Source organism: Stegostoma tigrinum, chromosome 8 (assembly GCF_030684315.1).
Source record: "Stegostoma tigrinum isolate sSteTig4 chromosome 8, sSteTig4.hap1, whole genome shotgun sequence".
Classification (NCBI taxonomy): domain Eukaryota; kingdom Metazoa; phylum Chordata; class Chondrichthyes; order Orectolobiformes; family Stegostomatidae; genus Stegostoma; species Stegostoma tigrinum.
The window spans coordinates 80,376,788-80,402,087 of record NC_081361.1 but is presented as its reverse complement, the minus strand read 5'-3'; the positions used below and the strand labels follow the sequence as shown (position 1 = coordinate 80,402,087).

The 25,300-nt window shown below is 44.9% G+C and overlaps 2 protein-coding genes and 1 long non-coding RNA gene across 3 annotated transcripts in view; 2 read left to right on the top strand and 1 right to left on the bottom strand.

Moving 5' to 3' along the window:
* The window catches only part of zgc:163022 (putative ferric-chelate reductase 1), a 57,559-nt gene extending 46,239 nt beyond the window's left edge, over positions 1-11,320 (top strand). Inside the window, exon 16 of the mRNA XM_048539569.2 lies at positions 9,550-11,320. Within this exon, the coding sequence (XP_048395526.1) occupies positions 9,550-9,639 (90 nt within the window). The 3' untranslated portion in view covers positions 9,640-11,320. The remainder of the gene's footprint in view (positions 1-9,549) is intronic.
* On the bottom strand, positions 1,063-24,252 carry LOC125456454 (uncharacterized). Its single transcript, XR_007248448.1, has 4 exons — positions 23,894-24,252; positions 11,073-11,141; positions 9,583-9,647; positions 1,063-3,269 (listed from the first exon to the last, which is right to left on the bottom strand). It is a non-coding gene; the product is annotated as an uncharacterized LOC125456454 (long non-coding RNA).
* The window catches only part of cfap57 (cilia and flagella associated protein 57), a 77,629-nt gene continuing 76,188 nt past the window's right edge, over positions 23,860-25,300 (top strand). The window contains exon 1 of the mRNA XM_048539567.2: positions 23,860-25,120. Coding sequence (XP_048395524.1) covers positions 24,964-25,120 — 157 coding nt within the window. The 5' untranslated portion in view covers positions 23,860-24,963. The remainder of the gene's footprint in view (positions 25,121-25,300) is intronic.

The window sequence follows — 25,300 nt, the reverse complement described above, 5'->3', positions numbered from 1 at the left end:
ACAATACGGAATTGATTATTTAGGACTGAGATGACGGTAAATTTCTTCACTCAGCGATTTTCTGAATCTTTTGCATTCCTTATCCCAGATATTTGTGCATGCTCTAAAGTTGACTGCATTCAAGATTCAGAAAAGCAAAATTTGGTTTCAAGGAATATGCAAAGGGAGCAGGTGTGAGTTGAAGTAGAAGCTCTGATTTGTATTGAGTGGAAGGTTAGGCTCAGGGAAGCCCTTGATCTACTCCTCCTCCTTTTATGTTCTTCTGAGTAACAGTAATTGAAAGCACCCATCAAGCTGTCGAAAATTCTCTTATCTGCATTGAAATATTAATAGCTTTAAGTGGGGGCATTGCCACACATTTATTTTCACATTATTGAACAAAGGGCAAATTAAATCTAATAGTTCAATGTTCCTTCTTCAACATTAACCACATCAGAAATATTCTGGAAAGCATTAGCAAGCGATTATGTAGAGTTTTACCTTTACATTTTTTAACTGTTTCTGCTGCTTCTTTCCTTAATATGCTACCTGTTTTAAGCAGGGTAGTCCCCTGGCTTCCAGATATTGTCTCAAAGCTTCTTTTAATTCATTATATTGTGTCTGTCTTACAACTCTTAACCGGAGGGACTTTGCAAAGAACAAAGAACTTGGTATTGATGGGAGGTTTCTCAATTTCCCTGGATCTTCCAGAGGCATTTCATGGGAAGCAATTCCTGTAGAACTGCACACTTTATTGCTGTGCACTTAAACAGTCTGCAACTAGTACACCATAAGATCCCACAAGAAAAGACTAATTAATCTGATTTTATGATGTTGGGTATAGAATTAATGTTAAAAAGAAGGCCTCACGTCTTCTTCAAATAAGATCATCAGATACATTGAACCATCTGAGGGAGCCTTGATTTAAGGCTCATCCACAGGACACTGTTGGCATTGCAGCACTTTATCAGTATTGTGTCAAAGCAACTTACTTACTAACTTAATGAAGCTTTGATTTGGGGTTTCAGCATGTAATCCTCTGACTCAGTTGAGTCCTGCCACTAAACCAGGCTGACACAGATCTGATGAAGAAAACAGTTTATTCTTTAGGCAGTTATTAATTAGTATCAAGCATATTCAACTAAGAATGAAGCCAAAGTTCCATTATCCAACCCCATCAAAGTACTTTTGGAGGATCACCTCATGCTGCACCTAAACTATCCTTGTACATACATAAAGCAAGTAGGAAGCAAATGACATTTGGCTTTCTTTATAAGAGTATTGATGTACAAAAACATGAAAGCTTTGCTAATTGCGCTGGGCCTTTTGACCGAACCTGAAGATTTACATGATGATTTGCTCTCCAAGTTGAAAGGAGGACATGGTCTTTGAGGAGGTTTAGTGAAGGTTCATGAGATTGATTCCTGCGATTAAAGTGTTGCTCTTCACAGAGCAGATTGTGCGTTTGCTGTTTGGAGTTTGGAAGGATGAAATGTGATCTCATTGACCTGTGCAAGATTCTAAAGTGGCTTGACAAGTTAAACTCTGAAAGGCTGACAATCTAGAATATGGGACACCACCAAAGGATTCTGATCAATTGGATTTGAGGGTAAAATTAAGTTTTTGTTCAGTGTTGTAGACTATTGGAAATAGTCATATCCGAGGGTTGTGTTTCTCCACCATTTTAAAATGGCCAAGGCTGGTCTTGTGAAACCAAATATGATAGAGAGGGAACAGGAGGTTAGTAGACCCAGATTAGTTATATGAATAGCAAAACAGCTCAAAGGGTAATGTAGCAATTCCTGCTTCTCATGTCTTATGATCAAAAATAATTGACAACAACACCATGGTAAAGGAGATTGTCCCTTATCTGTATTGAAACATTACTTATCTTTAATATGAACATTGCAGCACATTTACTTTGGTGCTGGGGTGCAAAGAGCAAATCAAATCTAATAGTTCAAGGTTCTTTTATTCCAACAATAGGTATGTGGAAGGACTATTGGAGTCATTAGCAGATGACATTTGCGCTTTATGTAACTTTGAATTTGGAATGGTGTTTTGTCTATAAATCTGCATCATTTTTTGATTCATGTCATCTTAATGATGAGTGAGGGAAAGAAAGGTATGTATCTGATGATCTTATTTGAAGAAAGAAAGAAGGGAAGAAAATACTACACCCCAGATCTCACTGCCATTTGAAAGGGAGCTAATGCATCTATGAAAATCTAGAATATTGGCCTGTTCAGCTTCAAAATGCCTCATGGCAGGAACCTCCAACGCTAAGTAGGCAAATCAATGGAGCGATGATGAGTACTTTGGTGAGACCATAGTCTGAGTACCAAGCTCCGTTTTGTTATCCAAACTGAGGGAAAACATTGGAGGTGACAGAGCAAATTAGTTCCTGGGATTGTCCTACAATAAGAGGCTGAGTAAACCTGGCCTGTACTTGTGAAATTCAGTCAAATTAGAAGTTACCTGATTGAAACACACAAGATTGTAACAAGGTTTGACAGTTTAGAAATTTTAAACCATTGGTTCATTTAGATGGGAATCAAGAGATCAATGCTTGAAGGCATGAAGGGCCAATCATGTGACTGAAATGTGATACCTTTCTTTGAGCACAGGATTGTAAATTGGAATTTGGAATTCTACAACAGAGGCTTGTGGACATTCAATCATTGAGTGTATTCATGGTTTTGATAGGCAAATTTTTGGTTAATCAAGGGATATGAGAAGAAAGTGAGAAAGCGGATTGATGCAAATGGTCAGCCATGATTGTATTGAATGACCACGAAGCACAGAGGGCCTTATAGTAGTTCCTGCTTCTACTTGTGTTCCTGCAATCAATAATAATTGAAAGCGACACCATGGTAAAGGAGATAGTAAGAGCTGCTAAAACGTCAACTTTCCTGCTGTGATGCTGCTGGGCCCACAGTGCTCCTCCAGCTCCACCCTGTTAACCATAGTAAAGGAGACTGTGTGTCTCTTATCTGTATTGTAGCATTACTTATCTTACATACAAACATTGCAGCACATTTGTTGGGGGAGCAAAGAGCGAATTAAATCTAATAGTTCAAAGTTCTTTTTTCCAACATCAAGCACATTGGAAGGACAATTGGAGTCATTAGTCTGTGAACTGTGTCTTTGTCTTCTCAATATTTTATGCTTTGTGCTCATCTGTTCATTAAAATGTTGGCCTCTTAGTGAACAGTAATCCCGTTGATGCCAGGCATCCTTTGGTAGCTTGGTTAGTTAAGCTTTCTTTGTGTTCCTTTCTGCATAATCATCTGGAAGAGATTAGTAAGATAAATGACTTGAATTAATAAATAATGGCACACCTCATCTCCTAAGACCATCTCACAGACAGTGTTTACTTTTGAAGTGAAACTTAGCCATTATGCACCCAAATGCGACAGTCAACTCTCCACAGTGACATGCCATAAGCAGCCGATTCTCCAGCATCTGCAGTTCCCGTTATCTCTGATACAATTTTAACCTCACTGCAAAGCTTCTTCCAGGAATGCCTAACCTGGAGAAATTACCCTCCTCCCTCTGGACAAATCTCAGGGGATCTCTCTCCCACTGCAACTCTCTTGTCCCTATTTATTTCAGAACCCTCTCCCCATCCCCTTTTCTGAGGAAGGGTCTAGGCCCGAAACGTCAGCTTTTGTGCTCCTGAGATGCTGCTTGGCCTGCTGTGTTTATCCAGCTCCACACTTTGTTTTCTCGGATTCTCCAGCATCTGCAGTTCCCGTTATCTCTGATACATAATCTCTGTGATTTTGAATTGCTCATGTTGTTCAGGGGTTAAACATTAAAGCAGGAGATCGCCACTCATTTTCAAATAATGCCATCAGGTATCCAAATTCAGCTGAGGAATTTTGATCTTAGACTAGGCCCCAGGACAACAGCTTTGACAGACAGGATTTCAACAGTGTTGCTTCAAGTGATAGAGATGTTTACATAACAAAGCCTTGAGGATTGAACCCCTACAGTGTGGAAACAGGCCCTGTCATTGAGCCAGAAAATAACAAGGTGTAGAGCTGGATGAACACAGCAGACCAAGCAGCATCAGAGGAGCAGGAAGGCTGACGTTTTGGGCCTAGACCTTTCTATCTATGCCTAAAATGTCAACCTTCCTGCAGCCTTCCAATTCTCCAGCATCTGCAGTTCCTGCTGTCTCTGTCATTGAGCCAATCTGACACAGTCTGGTCAGTATTATATAATCGGTCTGTTCAGATATGTTATAATACATCTCAGAAGCAGTTGGACCTTGAACTCAGGCCTCCTAACTCAGAGGTAAGGATGCTACCACTATGCCATAAGACCCCCAACATAGTTCTGATGACTGAACCCGTCTTAATTAGCTGTTAATCATCATCAAATACATCTGGTTTGTAAATGAAATGAAGCTCCTCTATCCTGCTCTTCAATATGCATTGAAGGCTGATCCTGTATTCTACAGTTAGTACTTCGGTACAGCAAACAATTAGGAAAGCAAATAATATTGTTAGAGTGAATAAGGTTGTAAGGATGAATTAGAGATTTTTTACATACACAATCATAGTAAAGAGCAGCCCCTCGTGTACCCTAGTGGTTAATGTCAGCAGGAATCTTTTAGTGTAAACAAAATATTCCAGAGAAGCCTTGGAGTCAGAAGAGATTTAGAGTCAGGAAGGTGACAGGCGTTGAAAAGGAATGGGAAAAAAGCAGTGCCATCCTTGACTAGATGAAGGAGATGTTAATGACATTAACCCATAACCTAGAATGGACATCTTTCTTATGCCTTCACAGTGCAAGATTGGAACTTTAATAACAAGATGCCCAAGTAGTGAAAAAAATCAGACTATTTTTATCTGTATTCCTTAGATCTATCCTTGTTGTCTCTAGGATAAACTCTACCTGTGTTTTGCTTGTATAAATGATTGTACAAATGACTTTCGTAGGCAGTTAGTAGAAGTAACCACAACTGTGTATTGGCCTTTCGTAAAGGGGATCAGAATGCAGAAACAAGGAATTCTTGCTAAGGTTGCTTAGGGGTTTGTTGAAACCATAGCTAGAATACCTTCAGAGATAATGGGAACTGCAGATGCTGGAGAATTCCAAGATAATAAAATGTGAGGCTGGATGAACACAGCAGGCCAAGCAGCATCTCAGGAGCACAAAAGCTGACGTTTCGGGCCTAGACCCTTCATCAGAGAGGGGGATGGGGAGAGGGAACTGGAATAAATAGGGAGAGAGGGGGAGGCGGACCGAAGATGGAGAGTAAAGAAAATAGGTGGAGAGAGTATAGGTGGGGAGGTAGGGAGGGGATAGGTCAGTCCAGGGAAGACGGACAGGTCAAGGAGGTGGGATGAGGTTAGTAGGTAGCTGGGGGTGCGGCTTGGGGTGGGAGGAAGGGATGGGTGAGAGGAAGAACCGGTTAGGGATGCAGAGACAGGTTGGACTGGTTTTGGGATGCAGTGGGTGGGGGGGAAATGGTTTGCAATTTCCACTCCCCCTCCCATTCTCTAGATGACATGTCCATCATGGGCCTCCTGCACTGCCACAATGATGCCACCCGAAGGTTGCAGGAACAGCAACTCATATTCCGCCTGGGAACCCTGCAGCCATATGGTATCAATGTGGACTTCACCAGTTTCAAAATCTCCCCTTCCCCTACTGCATCCCTAAACCAGCCTAGTTCGTCCCCTCCCCCCACTGCACCACACCCACTGCATCCCAAAACCAGTCCAACCTGTCTCTGCCTCCCTAACCGGTTCTTCCTCTCACCCATCCCTTCCTCCCACCCCAAGCCGCACCCCCAGCTACATACTAACCTCATCCCACCTCCTTGACCTGTCCGTCTTCCCTGGACTGACCTATCCCCTCCCTACCTCCCCACCTATACTCTCTCCACCTATCTTCTTTACTCTCCATCTTCGGTCCGCCTCCCCCTCTCTCCCTATTTATTCCAGTTCCCTCTCCCCATCCCCCTCTCTGATGAAGGGTCTAGGCCCGAAACGTCAGCTTTTGTGCTCCTGAGATGCTGCTTGGCCTGCTGTGTTCATCCAGCCTCACATTTTATTATGCTAGAATACCTTGCTTAGTTTTGGCCTATATATCTAAGGTAGGATGTACTTGCCTTGGAAATGATACCACTGTGCCACAAGAGCCCCAACATAGTTCTGATGAGTGAGCGACATTCAGTCTTTAACTAGATCATCCACCAACTCCAACACCCTCCCACAGTCCAAAGATATGTGGGTTCATTGTTCACGGAATCAAATCAAATGAGGAAGCAGGAATATGGAATTGAAGCAAAATATTAACTTCAATCACATTGAGTAGTCAGGCACCTTAAATAGTTATAATGGTCTATTCCCTGCCCTATTTCTAATGTTCTTAATATCAGTAATGTTCAAGAGCAACATAATGGTGTAAAAGAACTTGTTTCTCATCTGTATTGAAATGAATATTTCATTATAAGGAAACAAGCAATTACTGAATGTAGCAATTCAAAGTCTTTTATTCCAACATCAACCATGTTGGTGTGAATATTAGAACCATTAACAGAAGAATGCGAAGTTCTCGTTTTCAATTTTGTTCTCTTAATTTCTATTGCTGCCCGTTTTAAGGTGTTGGCTTCTTACTGGGAGTCTAGTCCCATAAGTGACTGTCATCCTCTAGCAGTTTGCCCCATTATTGTTCTTTCAACTTAAGAAACTGAGGGATAGACAAAATAAAGAACTTTCATTGGTGCAGTAGTTTGCATGAGATCCAAGGTGTCCCAGAAGCAATTTGCAAGCAATTATTGTTTTTGAAGTGTAGCTATGGTTATTATCCAAGCAAATGTTACAGGCCTTTTAATGATTTAGACAAAATGACTTGGTATAATGGATCAAAATTTGCTCATCATAAAGAGATAAATGCTGTGATTTGAATATACTGAACAAGTATGTATTTCTTTGAACAACAAAATGGCAGATGGAATGTCACCTTGGGAAATGTGATCTTTTTCACCTCAATAGTTAGATTGGAAAAAGCAGAGATTTTAAAAGACAAGTAACTTTTAAATGCTGATGTTCAGAGAGGCTTCGAAGCACTTGGGTAACAAAAGAGATTTAGCTTGCAGGTACAATTAGAATTTAAGCAATCATGAATGCAAATTGCTTGTAGTTCTTTTGTTGTGAGGGGAGTAAAAGGACAAAGAAGCCTTAGTACAATTGTATTGGGGTTTGGGGCTGCCTTGTTAAAGTTCTATATTCTGCTTTGCTCGCAATAACCCAGGAAGCATACAATTGGAATAAAATATTGAAAGTTTATTGATTTTGGTTTCTAAGATGAGAAGGTTGTCCTATAATACAAGACTGAGTAATGTATGCTTCTGCTCATTATAATTCACTATTTGAAACCTAAGTAATCATCGAGGGATGAAAACACCAAATGCTATTAAACTTTGCTATCACCTCCTTCAACAGCATACTCCGAACCAGAAGATAGGTAACAGAAGCTTAAGATTTATTGATGTTCTTGAGTCTTACCTTCCAAGAATTTCCCAAAAGCAATTCACTTGCAATAATTTGAGTGCAGACTTCATTGTCAGCACTGAGGTAATGGCTATCTTCCCTGTTTTGATCGTACTGGTTGAGGGATAAATGTTCAAACAGACAATCTTCCACATTCACTTGCTATTTTACATTCATCTGACAGAGTCTTCTGAGGAGGTCTCATCCCAAGGGAATCTCTGACAATGCAATATTTCATCAGCATTGCATGGGTGTGTCAGGCTACACTCACATATTCAAGCCTTGAATCAAATCTTGTACCTACAATGTTCTGACTAAAATGAGAGTGAGCCAAGCTGATACAGTTTCACTAAATAAACATATTCTCTAGGCAGCTGTGAATGAAATTCCAAAAAGCAAAAAAGTACAGATTCTGGAAATCTGAAAAATAAAAATCAAACTGCTGGAAAAACTCAGCAGCTCAGGGTAGTCAGAGTGAATGCTTTGAGTCTAATCTAACACTTTTCCTAGGATATGATTCTTCAGTCCTGAAGGATTGTCATATTTGATTCAAAACATTGACTCTGTTTCTATCTCCAAAGATGTTGCCGGACCTGATGAACATTTCAGTACATCCCAGTTGCATTTGACATGAAGCTCTCTCTATTCTGCCACAGCAATCTGCTGTGAATGCTCACCTTATATTTTCTGCTTGTCACACAGATCATGTTTTGGCTGTGCAGGACATTAGGTCACTTTTGGAATATTGAGTTCAATTCTCATCTCCCCGTGATAGGAAAGATGCTGAGGCACTTGAAAGGGTTCAGAAAAGATTTACAAGGTTGTTGCTAGTGTTGGAGGGCTTGAGCTTCGGGGAGAGGCTGAATAGGTTAGGACTATTTCCCCTAGAGCCTCAGAGGCTGCAGGGTGATCTTATGGATGTTTATAATATCTTGAGGGACATAGGGTGAATGACCAAGATCTATTCCCTAGAGTGAGGGAGTCTAAAACTAGAAGGCATAGGTTTAAGATGAGAGGGGTAAGATTTAAAGGGACCTGAGGGGCAACCTTTTCACACAGAGGGTGGCGCATGTGCGGAATGAGTTGCCAGAGGAGATGCAGAGGTTAGTATAATTACAACATTAAAAAGGCACCTGGATCTTATATGACTAAGAAGGGTTAGGAGGCATATGGGCCAAATGCTGGCAAATGGGACAAGCTAAATTTAGGATGTTTGATCTGCATAGATGAGTTGGACCAAAAGATCTGTTTCTGTGCTGTATATCTCTATGACTCTAAGTCTTAGTTTGAGTAAATTAAGTAAACAATGAGGTAGCAGTTGTTTACACAATGCTTCATTCTTATGAAGCACTGGTTGATCACCTTTTTCCCCTTCACCCCATCAATCTGCGAATGTATTGAATAATGTGTCTAAGTTGCAGTTCTGTGTCTGACCATTGAAGGCCTAAGAAGATTTTTTAATCATGTCAGTACCACACAGGAACCAAATCTTGTATGTTATAAAAAAAATGCCAGGGAAACTCAGCAGGTCTGGCAATATCTTCAGGGAGAGAGAGAAGCAGTTAACATTTTGAGCCCAGTATGACTCTTCAAAGTGCTACCAGGCCTACTGAGTACCTCTATCATTATCTCTGTGTTTGGTTCAGATTTCCGGCATCTGCAGTTGTTTTTTTTTTAATTTTTGCCTGTTTATTTTTGCATGTGTGCTTTTGAGAGGGATTGTTGGATAGTAATTAGAGAAAACACTGTTTTCTCCTCTTCAATAGCAACCCGTCAGTGCCTCAACCAGCACTACATTGGTTGAGGCTTGAACGTGGAACATTCCTGGCTGCTTGATACTGAGTCAGCATGTCAGCCAGCTGAGCAACTGGGAGAGTTAGTGATATGGAACTCGAATGTGACCAGAGTTATTGAGCCTTAGCTGTCATTGAGAGTGCTGGTTTGTAATATCCATCAACTAATTGCTACATTAAAAATTTGAGCTAACTAACTGCATTAAGTATTACTCAAAAGTTGCTGAAAGTTTACATTTAGTAATGATTTTTGTCATTCTTTACAGGTGGCACTTGACTTGGTCATTCTGATTGTGTACCTATGTGGAAACTTGGCATTTCTGATAGCTCTCCTCGTTGGAATTGGGCAGACTTAAAATCGCATCTGGAAGTGAGACCACAAAGGATTTTTATTAACATCATCACTAAAACAGATATACATGTATATTAATATGATTGGTGCAACATCATATCAGAGCAAACCTTGAGCCTGAGCTGTGTCCTAAAATGTACATCTCTCAGGACAAAAGAAATGTAACAGGAGTACAAAACAGCTCCATATTCGCAGAAAATTTGATTGTGAAACATAATTATTTTGTTCAAATTATCTTAACTCCTCTGGTCTTTTGATGCAATAATTCAATGAAACATTTTATTAAATCACTAAATCCAGCCATCATTGCATAAAACCCCAAAATACAATTATAAATTTTCCCTCATTGAAATGGTAGCAGTTAATTAGAAGTAATTACTATGTGCAAATGTATTTTTTTTAGGGTTTAATATTTTCTATAAATAGTGTGTTGATGGCAACATCAAGGAAATTTGTACACGAGTTACCAAGACAGAATCACAGGAACCCATACAGTGCAGGAAGAGACCATTCAGCCCACTCTATGAGCATCAACTCTCTGAGCACTATGGCTAAGCGCCATTTTCCTGCCTTTTCCCCATCATCCGGAATATTGTTTTGATTCAAATGATCATCTAATGTCCTCTTTAATATCTCCAATTTAACCTGACTCTCATCACATTTCTAATTAGTGTGTTCCAGACCCTAAGCTATTTGCTGGTTTTTTCTTCACTCTGCTTACGTTTGCTGCTTTACAAATTATCTTTGTATCTGTGGCCTCACTTTTACAATCCTCTGGTGAAACAGAAGTTTATCCATCTTTATTGTAATCAGCTCCCTCATGATTTTAAAAATATATCAAGATCTTCTCCCCTCCAAGGATATCAACCTTAACTTCTACAATCCATCTTCATGATTGAAGTATCTAATTTCTAGAATCATTCTCATAAACAGCTTCTGCATTCTCGCCAGTGCACTCAGGCAGACAATGGAAGTTGAAATGGCAAAAACTGAAGTGAAACCTCATGCATCCATTGGAGATAATGTATCTCAATGACATCACTCTTGGTATTATCACACTTGTACTTTTATAAGCAGATGAAGGAATTTTAAAGTGAAGTGAATTTTGACTTTAAATATTTCACTTTTTACAAGAGTATGATTCCATTTTCCCTTCCCTCTTTCTATTAGTGACTCTTCCTCATTCTTCTGAATCAGTTATTTGAATATCAGTCCATAGGACATTTATCTGACTGAGTTGAACCTGACTAGCTATTAAACATACCTTAGCCTTTACTATAACGTCTGTTTTGTGCAGTCAAGGCATCAGAGCCAAGCTCTCTTTTACCTAATGGCCATATGTACTTTCAATAGTGCCAACTGTCCACCTTTTTGAGAAACGTGTCTCTTTTAACATGATTGTCAAATAGAATAAGCAGAAAATACATTGTTGCTCACCATTTTAAACTTCTTTATTAATCGTTCACCAAAAAGAAACTGCATGCCAAAGCTTGACTGTTAGCAACGCTTGAAATGAATCAAAAATATTTTGTTCATAAATTCCAAAGCCATTGAGGTCAGTGTACTTTTAGTGATTTGATTCCAACTATCTTTTTTTTAAAATTGTTAATAGTAAACTTACAATTCTTAACTTATCAAAATAACTATTTTTACTGCACAATAGCAAACTATGTGTGTATATAATGTATTTTAAATCAAAGGTTTTGATAAAACACTTTGCTTGAGAATAAAATGTGTGTGATTTCACATTTTATTCACTTCATTTCAACACTTTTGAAGTGCCTTAAAACAAAATCCTCTTCTATAGAAGATATCTCAATATATTTAACAAGGTGGAGAAAGGACAATGGATGCCAAATGAAAGGACAAATGGGTAAAAGAAAAGTATGTGAGCAGAAGACTTCACACAAGGGAAGGGTTTTTCAGAAATGTTTGAAAGTGGAAGGTGCAATGGAAAGTAGAGAGATTGAGGGAAAACTTTTCATGCAAAGGAAGTATAAATGGTAGAATAAGCAGTGTCCAATGGTGGAACTGAGGGATTAAGGCACAAGGAATTTGAAAGCAAGATGCTCTTATGAACAAAAGTACTGTTCTGCTTCAAAAAAAAGTAGCAAGATGTCAAGCAGTGACCTTTTTTCAAGAGGGAATTAACAAAATCCAATGCCATTTCTGAAATTCCCCACAATCTCAGAGCTACCAAAACCGAGAACCTAGATAGGCCAGTAATATAAATGCTGTAGCTCTAAGAACATGTCAGAAACGGGGAATTCTGAGGCAAGGAATTCACTTCCTGACTCTCTGAACTCTCTCCATCATTAATATCAGCAGTGGATAACCTTTCTTTAGGGCATGTGATGGCCTAGGGCTATAATTGCCAGAGTATTAATCTAGAGATCTAGATAACGTTTGGGACAAACTTCACACAGATCTAGCAACTCAAGACTCGGCATCCATGAGACACTGTGGGCCATCACAGCAGCAGAATTGCACTCTAGCACAATCTGTAACCTCGTGGCCTGGCATATTCCCCACTCAACCATTACGATCAAGCCAGGGGTTCAACCCCGGTTCAATAGAGAGTTCAGAAGGGCAAGCCAGAAGCAGCATTGGGCATACCTGTAGATGAGGTTATCAACCTGATGAAGCCACCTAACAGGACAATTGCACGCCAAACAACATAAGCAGCAAGTGACAGACTGAGCTAAGCAATCCCACAAACAACAGATCAGATCTAAGCTCTGCAGTCCTGCCGCATCCAGTCGTGAATGGTGGTAGATGATTAAACAACTCACTGGAGGAGGAGGCTCCACAAATGTCCCTATCCTCAATGATGGAAGAGCCCAGCACATCAGTGCAAAAGATAAGGCTGAAGCTTTCGCAGCAATCTTCAGCCAGAAATGTCGAGTGGATTATCCATCTTGGCTTGCTCCAGTGGTTCCCAGCAATATAGCTACCATTTTCAGCCAATTCAATTCATTCCACGTGATAACAAGAAACAGTTGCAGACACTGGGTACTGCAAAGACTACAGGCCCCGGCAACATTCTGGCAATACTTCTGAAGACATATGTTCAGAACTTGCCACTCCCCTAGCCAAGCTGTTCGAGTAGTTTCAACCCTGTCATCTACCCGATAATGTGAAAAATTGCCCAAGTATGTCCTCTACATAAAAAAGCAGAAAAAAATCCAACACAGCCAATTACCACACCACCAGTCTCCTCTCAATCATCAGTAAAGTGATGGAAGGTGTCATCAACAGTGCTCTCAAGCAGCAACTGCTCAGCAACGTCCAGTTTGGGTTCCACCAGGGTCACTCATCTCCTGATCTCATTACAGACGTGGTTCAAATGTGGACAAAAGAGCTGGATTCCAAAGATGAGGTGAGAGTGACAGCCCTTAACATCCAGGCTACGTTCAACCAAGTGTGGCATCACAGAGCTCTAGCAAAACTGGAATGAATGGGTATTGGAGGAAAACTCTCCATTGGTTATGATCATATCTGACGCACAGGAAGTTGGTCACGGTTGTTGGACGTCTGTCATCTCAGCTCCAGAATATCTCTGCAGGAGTTCCTCAAGGTAGAGTCCTTGGCCCAACCATCTTCAGCAGCTTCATCAATGACCTTCCCCTTCATCATTAGGTCAGAATTGGGAATGTTCACCAATGATTGCACAATGTTCAGCACCATTCGCGACTCCACATATAATAAAGCAGTCAGTGTCCAAATGCAACAATATCTGGACAATATCCAGGCTTGGGCTGACAAGTGGCAAGTGACGTTTGTGCCACAAAAATGCCAGGTTATGACCGTCACCAACAAGAGACAATGTAACCAGTGCCCCTTGACATACAATGCTGTTACTATCACTGAAACCACCACTATTAACATCCTGGGAGATATCATTGATCAGAAACTCGACTGGACTCAGCATATAAATGCAGTGGCTACAAGAGCAGGTCACAGGCAAGGAATACTGCCGTGAATAACTCACTTCCTGATTCTCCAAAGCCTGTCCATCATCTACAAGTCAGGACTGTGATAGAATACTCCTCACTTGCCTGGATGAATGCAGCCCCAACAACATTCAAGGAACTTGATACCATTTAGGACAAAGCAGCCTGCTTGATTTGCACTGCATCCACAAGCATCCACTCTTTCCACCACTGACACTCAGTTGCAGCAGTACTACCTACAAGATGCAGTGCAGAAATTCAGGGAAGATCCTACAACATAATAAAATGTGAGGCTGGATGAACACAGCAGGCCAAGCAGCATCTCAGGAGCACAAAAGCTGATGTTTCGGGCCTAGACCCTTCATCAGAGAGGGGGATGGGGGGAGGGAACTGGAATAAATAGGGAGAGAGGGGGAGGCGGACCGAAGATGGAGAGTAAAGAAGATAGGTGGAGAAGGTGTGGGTGGGGAGGTAGGGAGGGGATAGGTCAGTCCAGGGAAGACGGACAGGTCAAGGAGGTGGGATGAGGTTAGTAGGTAGCTGGGGGTGCGGCTTGGGGTGGGAGGAAGGGATGGGTGAGAGGAAGAACCGGTTAGGGAGGCAGAGACAGGTTGGACTGGTTTTGGGATGCAGTGGGTGGGGGGGAAGAGCTGGGCTGGTTGTGTGGTGCAGTGGGGGGAGGGGATGAACTGGGCTGGTTTAGGGATGCAGTGGGGGAAGGGGAGATTTTGAAACTGGTGAAGTCCACATTGATACCATATGGCTGCAGGGTTCCCAGGCGGAATATGAGTTGCTGTTCCTGCAACCTTCGGGTGGCATCATTGTGGCAGTGCAGGAGGCCCATGATGGACATGTCATCAAGAGAATGGGAGGGGGAGTGGAAATGGTTTGCGACTGGGAGGTGCAGTTGTTTGTTGCGAACTGAGCGGAGGTGTTCTGCAAAGCGGTCCCCAAGCCTCCGCTTGGTTTCCCCAATGTAGAGAAAGCCGCACCGGGTACAGTGGATGCAGTATACCACATTGGCAGATGTGCAGGTGAACCTCTGCTTAATGTGGAATGTCATCTTGGGGCCTGGGATGGGGGTGAGGGAGGAGGTGTGGGGACAAGTGTAGCATTTCCTGCGGTTGCAGGGGAAGGTGCCGGGTGTGGTGGGGTTGGAGGGCAGTGTGGAGCGAACAAGGGAGTCACGGAGAGAGTGGTCTCTCCGGAAAGCAGACAGGGGTGGGGATGGAAAAATGTCTTGGGTGGTGGGGTCGGATTGTAAATGGCGGAAGTGTCGGAGGATAATGCGTTGTATCCGGAGGTTGGTAGGGTGGTGTGTGAGAACGAGGGGGATCCTCTTGGGGCGGTTGTGGCGGGGGCGGGGTGTGAGGGATGTGTCGCGGGAAATGCGGGAGACGCGGTCAAGGGCGTTCTCAATCACCGTGGGGGGGAAGTTGCGGTCCTTAAAGAACTTGGACATCTGGGATGTGCGGGAGTGGAATGTCTTATTGGTGGGAGCAGATGCGGCGGAGGCGGAGGAATTGGGAATAGGGGATGGAATTTTTGCAGGAGGGTGGGTGGGAGGAGGTGTATTCTAGGTAGCTGTGGGAGTCGGTGGGCTTGAAATGGACATCAGTTACAAGCTGGTTTCACTCCCCCTCCCATTTCCACTCCCCCTCCCATTCTCTTGATGACATGTCCATCATGGGCCTCCTGCACTGCCACAATGATGCCACCCGAAGGTTGCAGGAACAGCAACTCATATTCCGCCTGGGAACCCTGCAGCCATATGGTATCAATGTGGACTTCACCAGTTTCAAAATCTCCCCTTCCCCCACTGCATCCCTAAACCAGCCCAGTTCATCCCCTTCCCCCACTGCACCACACAACCAGCCCAGCTCTTCCCCCCCACCCACTGCATCCCAAAACCAGTCCAACCTGTCTCTGCCTCCCTAACCGGTTCTTCCTCTCACCCATCCCTTCCTCCCACCCCAAGCCGCACCCCCAGCTACCTACTAACCTCATCCCACCTCCTTGACCTGTCCGTCTTCCCTGGACTGACCTATCCCCTCCCTACCTCCCCACCCACACCTTCTCCACCTATCTTCTTTACTCTCCATCTTCGGTCCGCCTCCCCCTCTCTCCCTATTTATTCCAGTTCCCTCCCCCCATCCCCCTCTCTGATGAAGGGTCTAGGCCCGAAACGTCAGCTTTTGTGCTCCTGAGATGCTGCTTGGCCTGCTGTGTTCATCCAGCCTCACATTTTATTATCTTGGAATCTCCAGCATCTGCAGTTCCCATTATCCAAGATCCTACAACAGCACCTTTCAAACACTCCCATCTAGCAGGACAAGGGCAGCAGATATATAGGAACACCACCACCTTCAAATTCCCCTACAAGCCACTCACCATCCCGACTTGGAAATATATCGCCGTTCCTTCACTATTGCTAGGTCAAAATCCTGGAATTCCCTCCCTGACGGCATTGTGGGTCAATGCACAGCAAGTGGACTGCAGTGGTTCAAGAAGGCACCTCACCACCACCTTCTCAAGGGCAACTTGGGATGGGCAATAAATGCTGGGCAGCCAGTGACGCCCACATCCCACAAAATGAACTTTATAAAACGCTTTCACATGGCAGAGGTTAAATTTAATTTTTTTCTCTTCCTTTGGAGGGAGACCACAATCAGTAAAAAAAATCTTCATTAAATAACATTCAAAAGCAATAAATGAATAGTTTAAATGACTATTTAAAGTGCAACATAGCAAAGCTTAACAATAAAGTAATTTTTTGCTATTTTCATTAAGAAGCAGAGCTAAAGGGAATAAGATTGAGCCCCATTTCACTATCACTGAGCAGTGAATGGAGTCAAGCTAACAAAAAGATTGGCACATTCCCAGCCGACCTTGACAGAATTCACATGGAAGTTGGAGTCAGAAGTGAATTGGCTTTTAGCCCAGGGTTGTTTGTTTTCCTCACAGTCTGCTATGCTTCTCCCTTTTTCATCTCCTCATATTTCCATCTCCCTGATATGAGAGAGGCCCAGGAGAAGCAAAAGGGCAGATGGTGTAGTGGCCCAGTACAATAAACAAAGGGATTGTTAATAGTGGTAAAAGAGGGAAAAAAACTGTAAAATGTGTGTAATGGTATAAGAGGGAGGAAATTGATCCTCTGTGCTAAGTGAAAAGTTGACAAGTTGCAAACATGACATGGTTGTTGGGGGAAGTGGTTAAAGAATATAAGAAAAATGGAGAACAAACATAATGGCAGGCAGAGATAGTAATAACCGTAGATGCTGGAGTCAGAGATAACACATTGTGGAGCTGGAGGAACACAGCAGGCCAGGAAGCCGATGTTCCATCTCTGATGCTGCCTGGCCTGCTGTGTTCCTCCAGCTCCACACTGTGTTATAACTGCATCACTTTCTGAAATTACTGAATGGAATGCAATATTGAGACCTTGACAGTGTAGAATGCCTAAATGGAAAATGAGGTGTTGTTCCTCTCGCTTGCATTGTGCTTCAATAAATGTCTTGCTCCCTTTTCATTTGATAATCCAGGTACAAAACCAATGTTAACCTACACCACCTTGTCAAACATGAAGGCAAAGCTCTTCTATAATCTTCAGTTTTAAATTCCAATATGGTTACGCAAGTCAGCCTCTGATGAAGGGTCTAGGCCCGAAACGTCAGCTTTTGTGCTCCTAAGATGCTGCTGGGCCTGCTGTGTTCATCCAGCCTCACATTTTATTATCTTGGATTCTCCAGCATCTGCAGTTCCCATTATCTCTGAAACCCATCTCTAGTCAGTGCTATTGTTGACCTTTCAGACATGTTTGCAGACAACACACTGAAAACAGCTAGCTGTTGGAGAGTACACAGACATCTCCATAACAATGACAGAAATAAACCCTGTTCAAATTGCCTGAACTCAGTCTTTTATGTGGACTTCAGAGGCGAAGATATGAGGAGAGACTATACAGATTAGGCCTGTTTTCTCTAAAATTAGAGGGTTCAGAGGCGGTCAGATCAAAGTCTTCTAGATATTAATTGAAAAAGACAAGGTAGAAAAAAATAAACTATTTCCACTAGTTGAGGAATCCAGAATGGGCGACTGGGGTGCAAAACCTGAGAATTAAGGCTAGACCAGTCAGGAGACATGTTAGGAATCGCACCCACACACCATAGGTAGTTGTTGTTGTGGAACTCTCTTCCACAAACAGCAGTTTACACTAGATTAGTTGTTAACTTTAAACCTGAGACCCAAGAGTCTGCGAGTCAGAGTACTGCATTTCTCAACTGGTGGTCGCGAGTATGTCAAATTGGAGGAGTTGCAAGATTTTCTATCCTGGAGAATGCAGGGCAAGTCAGAGTGTGGGGTATGGGACCTGGAAGTATTATTCCACTGACCTGTCCAGGCTGTGCTATTTTCTCAGGTGACCACTCCTCTGGTAGCTTATGGCATTTGATACATTTATAACTCAGACTATTTCTTGTTGTATCGAACATGGCCCCTCATGACACACAGTTACTATCTAGATGCTAGTCAAACAGTTAGATAATTTGTTGATTGTGTGCTTACTGGGAACTAAAGAATTACAAATAAAGAGGAAGTTGCACTAGATTTTAATTTGACTGTGTCCTCTTTCTGTCATGAAATTCAAGACCCTACTGAAAAAGGGGTCAACAATGTGGTCAAGGCTTCTGTCAACAATATTGAAGCAGTGAAGTTCACATGTTGAATATATTGAATGACTGCATTCATTGACCAGAACAAATCTGAAATTTTGATTTCCTTCCAGGAGTCAGTAAATGGCATTAAAAATGCCACTGCAGGTGCAACAAAACATTAGAAGGATTCACAAGTAATAATGTGGCTGTGGTTAGCCACAAAAACAAGACTGAAAAAAAAACAAGAACAGAAAATACTGGAGAAACTCAGCAGGTCTTGTGGCATCTGTGAAAAGTCGTAGAGGTCAACAGCAAGTTCCAGGTTAGAACTTAGAACAGTACAGCACAGAACAGGCCCTTCAGCCCACAATGTTGTGCCGACCATTGATCCTCATGTATGCACCCTCAAATTTCTGTGACCATATACATGTCCAGCAGTCTCTTAAATGACCCCAATGACCTTGCTTCCACAACTGCTGCTGGCAACGCATTCCATGCTCCCACAACTCTCTGCGTAAAGAACCTGCCTCTGACATCCCCTCTATACTTTCCACCAACCAGCTTAAAACTATGACCCCTCGTGCTAGCCAAAAGGATGGACAAAAACGAAAAGGGATAGAATCAGTCCGTTTCTAAGAGAGGACTTTAGGATCCAGTTTGGTTGCAGCTATGAAACAGCAAGGGGCAGCTGACATTGGTGACCTTGGGAAACTCCTACCAAAGTGCAGTGGAGATAAATCTGGAAATTAGAGATGCATACCATGTGGGCAATAAACAATGGGTGACTTCAATTTAGATACAGACTGCTATAACCAAGTTAATAGCACTGCTGTAGAGATGGATTCCTGCAATGTGTACAAGATAGGTTTTTGAAACAGCACATTAAGAAATCAACTAAGGATCAGGCGACTTCAGATTTGGTATCAAGTAAAGAGAAAGGGTTCATTATGGTTCCCGAACCACAGCGATGTGGTTGACTATTGCAGCCAGAAATTGTACCCAATCCTGTATGATGACGCGGTCACCAATACTCTTGAAATATTTCTCTTTGGTGATGATTTCATGTCAAATAAAAATACCCAGGACCTTTTGCGAAACTATTTCTGAGAAAAGGGATCCTTCATTCTCGTCACCTATTATTGAGCAATTGGATTGCACAATTCAACGGGGTGGCACGGTGGCACAGTGGTTAGCACTGCAGCCTCACAGCGCCAGGGACCTGGGTTCGATTCCAGCCTCGGGTAACTGTCCGTGCGGAGTTTGCACATTCTCCCCGTGTCTGCGTGGGTTTCCTCCGGGTGCTGCGGTTTCCTCCCACAGTCCAAAGATGTGCAAGCTAGGTGGATCAGCCATGTTAAATTGCCTGTAGTATTCAGAGGGTGTGTGGGCCATAGGGGGATGAGTCTGGGTGGGATGCTCCAAGGGGCAGTGTGGACTTGTTGGGCCGAAGGGCCTGTTTCCGCACTGTAGGGAATCTAATCAATGACTGAGTGAATACAGAGAAAGATAGAAACAATTTGTGGAGCATCGGCACTCTGTACGCAACAAACAAACCTTCTGGTTACCAACCATTTTAACTCCCCCTTCCACTCCCACTGCCTGGGTGACAGGTCCATCCTGGGCCTCCTCCAGTGCCGAAATGATGCTATGCACATTCTGGAACAACATCTCATGTTCCACCTCAGGAGCCTAAAGCCCGATGGCCTTAATAAAGAACTCACCAGGTTTAAAATCTCCCTACCCCTCGCCTCATCCCATGTCCAACCCTCCCTCTCATCCCTGTCTCCTTGAACTGACACAACCCAGCCATCTTATTCGCCACCTACGCACCCTACCCTTCCTGCCGACCAACCTCCACTCCCCTACCTGCATCCAAACTATCACCACCCCACCTACCTTTTCCCAGATCCACCCTTCCTCCCTCCCACCTCCTTGACCTGACAAATACTGTCATCTCTCCCACCTAACCGCCCCACCCATCCCACTAACCAAACCCCACCACTCCCCACCTGCATTCACCTATCACCATCCCACCTACCTTCCCCAGCCCCACCAGTCCTCTCTCTGTTTATTTCCCAGCTCCCTTCCTCCATCCCCATTTCTGAAGAAGGGTCCTGAACTGAAATATCAACTTTCCTGCACATCTGATACTGCCTGGCCTGTTCCTCCAACTCCACACTGTGTTATCTCTGACTCCAGCATCTGCAGTTCTGGCTACCTCCCACAGAACCAATTAAAAGAAACATAGAACAGGCCCTTCGGCCCACAACGTTCTACCAAGATATTATCCTATTCTAAGATCAAACTATCTTGCATACCTTACATTTTACTATCATCCATGTGCCTATCAAGAGTCACTTAAATGTCTCTAATATATTGGACTTCACTACCACTGCCGGCAGCGCATTCCATACATCCACCACTCTGTGTGAAGAACCTACCTCTGACATCTTCCCTATACCTTCCTCCAATCATCCTAAAATTATGCGCCCATGTAATAGTCATTTCCTCCCAGGGAAAAAGTCTGTGGTTATCCACTCTATCTATGCCTCTCAGCATCTTGTAAACCTCTATCAAGTCACCTTGCAGAGATAATGGGAACTGCAGATGCTGGAGATTCCAAGATAATAAAATGTGAGGCTGGATGAACACAGCAGGCCAAGCAGCATCTCAGGAGCACAAAAGCTGACGTTTCGGGCCTAGACCCTTCATCAGAGCTTTTGAACTGTTCGAGCTCCTCTGGGGAGCAAGAGGCGGCGCCGATACAGTCATCAATGTACCGGAGGAAGAGGTGGGGTTTGGGGCCTGTGTAGGTGCGGAAGAGGGACTGTTCCACGTAACCTACAAAGAGGCAGGCATAGCTGGGGCCCATGCGGGTGCCCATGGCCACCCCCTTAGTTTGTAGGAAGTGGGAGGAGTCAAAAGAGAAGTTGTTGAGTGTGAGGACGAGTTCAGCTAGGCGGATGAGAGTGTCGGTGGAGGGGGCCTGGTCGGGCCTGCGGGACAGGAAGAAGCGGAGGGCATTGAGGCCATCTCCATGCGGAATGCAGGTGTACAGGGACTGGACGTCCATGGTGAATATGAGGTGTTGGGGGCCAGGGAATTGGAAGTCCTGGAGGAGGTGGAGGGCGTGGGTGGTGTCACGGACGTAGGTGGGGAGTTCCTGGACCAAAGGGGAGAAAATGGAGTCCAGATAGGTGGAGATGAGTTCGGTGGGGCAGGAGCAGGCTGAGACGATGGGTCGACCAGGGCAGGCAGGTTTGTGGATTTTGGGAAGGAGATAGAAACGGGCCGTGCGGGGTTGGGGAACAATGAGGTTGGAGGCTGTGGGTGGGAGGTCCCCTGAGGTGATGAGGTCGTGAATGGTGTTGGAGATGATGGTTTGGTGCTCGGGTGTGGGGTCATGATCGAGGAGGCGGTAGGAGGTGGTGTCGGAGAGTTGGCGTCTGGCCTCGGCGATGTAGAGGTCAGTGCGCCATACTACCACTGCGCCACCCTTGTCTGCGGGTTTGATGGCGAGGTTGGGGTTGGAACGGAGGGAGCGGAGGGCTGCCCGTTCTGCGGGGGAGAGGTTGGAGTGGGTGAGAGGGGTGGAGAGGTTGAGGCGGTTAATGTCTCGACGGCAGTTGGAGATAAAGAGGTCGAAGGAGGGTAGGAGGCCTGGGGGTGGTGTCCAGGAGGAGGGCTTGTGTTGGAAGCGGGTGAAGGGGTCAGTGGAAGGAGGGTTGGGTTCCCGGTTGAAGAAGTAGGCGTGGAGGCGAAGACGGCAGAAAAACTGCTCTATGTCCGACCGTGACTGGTATTTGTTGATGTGTGGTTGTAGGGGGACAAAGGTGAGCCCCTTGCTAAGGACTGACCGTTCGTCCTCAGTCAGTGGGAGGTCTGGGGGGATGGTGAAGATGCGGCAGGGCTCAGTGTGGCTGTCTCCTCTGGGGTTGCAGGCTGTGGAGGTTGTGGGCGGAGCGATGAGGTCATCGGCCGTGGGCGGGGTTCCATCGGCCGTGGGCAGGGTTTCATCGGCGTCGGCCGTGGGCGGGGTTTCGCCGGCCGTGGGCGGGGTTCCGTCGGCGTCGACCGGGTCTAGACGCGAAACGTCAGCTTTTGTGCTCCTGAGATGCTGCTTGGCCTGCTGTGTTCATCCAGCCTCACATTTTATTATCTTCAAGTCACCTTGCATCCTACTTTGTTCAATGAGAAAAGCCCTAGCTCCCTCAACTTTCCATCTTAAGGCCTGCCCTCCAGTCCAGGCAGCATCTTGGTAAATCTCCTCTGCACCCTAAAGCTTCTAGATCCTTTGTATAATAAGGCAACTAGAACTGAACACAATATTCCAAGTGTGAAATTCATGCCCGCCCCTCAGAAATCGAATATGAGGGAGGACAGCTTCATTCACCCTGCCCCTCGGGCGATAAATTATCTCCCAACCTTCCATGGGTGGTGTTACCCACAGCTTCCAGGCAGTGAATTACCTCCTGAATACCTCCACCCCCCACATGGGCAGTGAGTTACCCACTTAACCTCCCTGGGGAGTGAAGTACCTGCTGATATCGCCCCCGCAGGGCGTAATCCAATCCAAATCCCACGTTGTGCAGGGAGTGAGTGAGCACCTGACCCCAAGGAGTTAATCCCTTAACTCCTCCCTTCCCCAAGGCACTAAACCCAATCCTTTGGGCAATCAGTTACCTCCCGATATCCTTGGGCACCCATTCCTCCCTCAGTTAAATACCCTGATCTGTCCGGCAGCAAGTTACTCACTAAACCCCCTAGCGTTTAGTTGTCCCCACATGCCCGCAGCAAACTGTTACCCATAACCCCCTCCACCTCAGGAGGGTGAGTTACCACCCACCCCACCTCCCCACCAGGGCAGTGAGGTACACCTGTCCACTCCACCCCTGCCAGACCAGGGGCAGAGTTACACACACTCTCTCAACAACAACCCCCCCACCCCAGGAGCAGTGAGTTACACACACTGTCTCATCACACTCCCTCCCCCAGGGACAGTGAGTTACACATATTCACTCACCCCCTCCCCCAGGGACAGTGAGTTACACACACTCTCTCACCACCACCCCCCCTCCCCCAGGGACAGTGAGTTACACACACTCTCACTGCCTCCCCCCCCCAGGGACAGTGAGTTACACACACTCTCTCACTACCTCTCTCCCCCCCCCCCCCCCAGGGACAGTCAGTTACACACACTCTCACCACCTCTCCCCCCCCCCCCCCCGGGACAGTGAGTTACACACACTCTCTCACTACCCCCCCCCCCCCCACAGGGACAGTGAGTTACACACACTCTCTCACCACCTCCTCCCCCCCCCCAGGAACAGCGAGTTACACACACTCTCTCACTACCCCCCCCCCCCCACAGGGACAGTGAGTTACACACACTCTCTCACTACCCCCCCCCCCCCCCACAGGGACAGTGAGTTACACACACTCTCTCACCACCTCCCCCCCCCCCCCAGGAACAGTGAGTTACACACACTCTCTCACTACCCCCCCCCCCCCCCGGGTATAGTGTGTTACACACTCTCTTTCCCCGCCCCGGGGACAGTGTGTTACATACACTCTCCCCGCCGCCGCCGCCGCCGAGGTCAGTCAGTTACACACAACACCCTCCCCCCGCCCCCGGAGGCAGTCAGCTACTTACACACACCCTTCTTCTCCCTCCCCCCGGAGGGGCAGTGAGTTGTCCGGCGGGGGGGAGGCGTGTGTGTGTGTCTCGGTCACTCTCTTGCCTCACCCCCCCGGCCCGCAAAACCAGTGGCGGTCACTTCCGTCAATGTACAACTGGTTCCGGGCAGGTGTCCATGGTAACGACGTTATGTACAACAACTCGGTGGGTTAGGGAGTGTGAGGGAGATACAGAGGTTTACGGAGCGAAAGGGGCAGGGAGAGAGAGAGAGACAGATACAGAGAGAAGACTGATAGAGAGAGACAGTGTGTGCCTGGTCCGGTAAGAGAGGAAACAGGAAAGGTCAGGGAGAAGACAGTTACAGAGAGAGAGATAGGGACAGAGAAAGGGAGACACTGTGATAGAGAGAGAGAGGGACAAGGAGATTGATAGAGGGAGTGAGAGAGGGGGAGATTGATAGAGACAGTGAGTGATTTGAGAGGGGGAGTGTGAAAAAGCAGAGGGAGAGTCACAGGAAGTCACACAGTGAAGAGAGGGGTAACGAGTTGTAGAGAGTTAGAAAGAGAGCACACACTGGGGCGACAATATCATAGAGTCGGAGGGTGATTAACCAGAGTCACAGAAAGGGAGAATGATAGATGTTGAGAAAGCACACTAGAGGCAAAATTAGAGCCGTAGACGTAGCTAAAATGAGGCACAATGAACTTGAGTGATTAAGGCATGCAATAGAGTTCAGTGTTCCAAAGAGTGAGGCAGGCAGAAATAATGTTAGAGAGTTTCTGACAGGCACAAACTAGATCAGAGAACATATGAAAACACGAGTTGGACTCAGCATGTTAGGCAGGGCAGAAAGCTAAGTATTACAGAGGCATAGGCTATGTAGGAAAAGTGACAGCTTGTAAAAAAAAGTATAAGATAGTGTGGGAAGGTTACTCAGTAAATAAGTATCAATGACCAAGAAAGTGTACCTGAGCTGCAGGCTATGTTGGAGATATGAAGATGTGGTTTCCGAGTAAGACTTGTAGACAAAAGTATTGAAAGAGAAAAACCGTATTAAAAAAGGGATCCCTACCTAACAATTGACTATGACTACGCCACTGGTTCAGGCCCATCACATTTTTGGGTTACAATCCTCTGTTGTTAATAATGTTTTGTACTTTGATGATCAAAGCATAATATACCCAGCTGGACGCAACTGTGTGCGTTACAATGTTGACCAGAAATGGCAGAAATTCATTCCAGGTAAGAAACTTTATCTCGAAGAGAATGGCTTGTTAATGGTGCACAAATGCAACCTCATTATTAGACACAGTAAAGTGAAATCCCTGTGTTTTTAAAAATTCATTCATGGGAATGTGGGCATCAATGTTTGGGTGTGAAATTATTGTCCATCTCTAAATGCCCTTGAAAAGTTGGTACTGA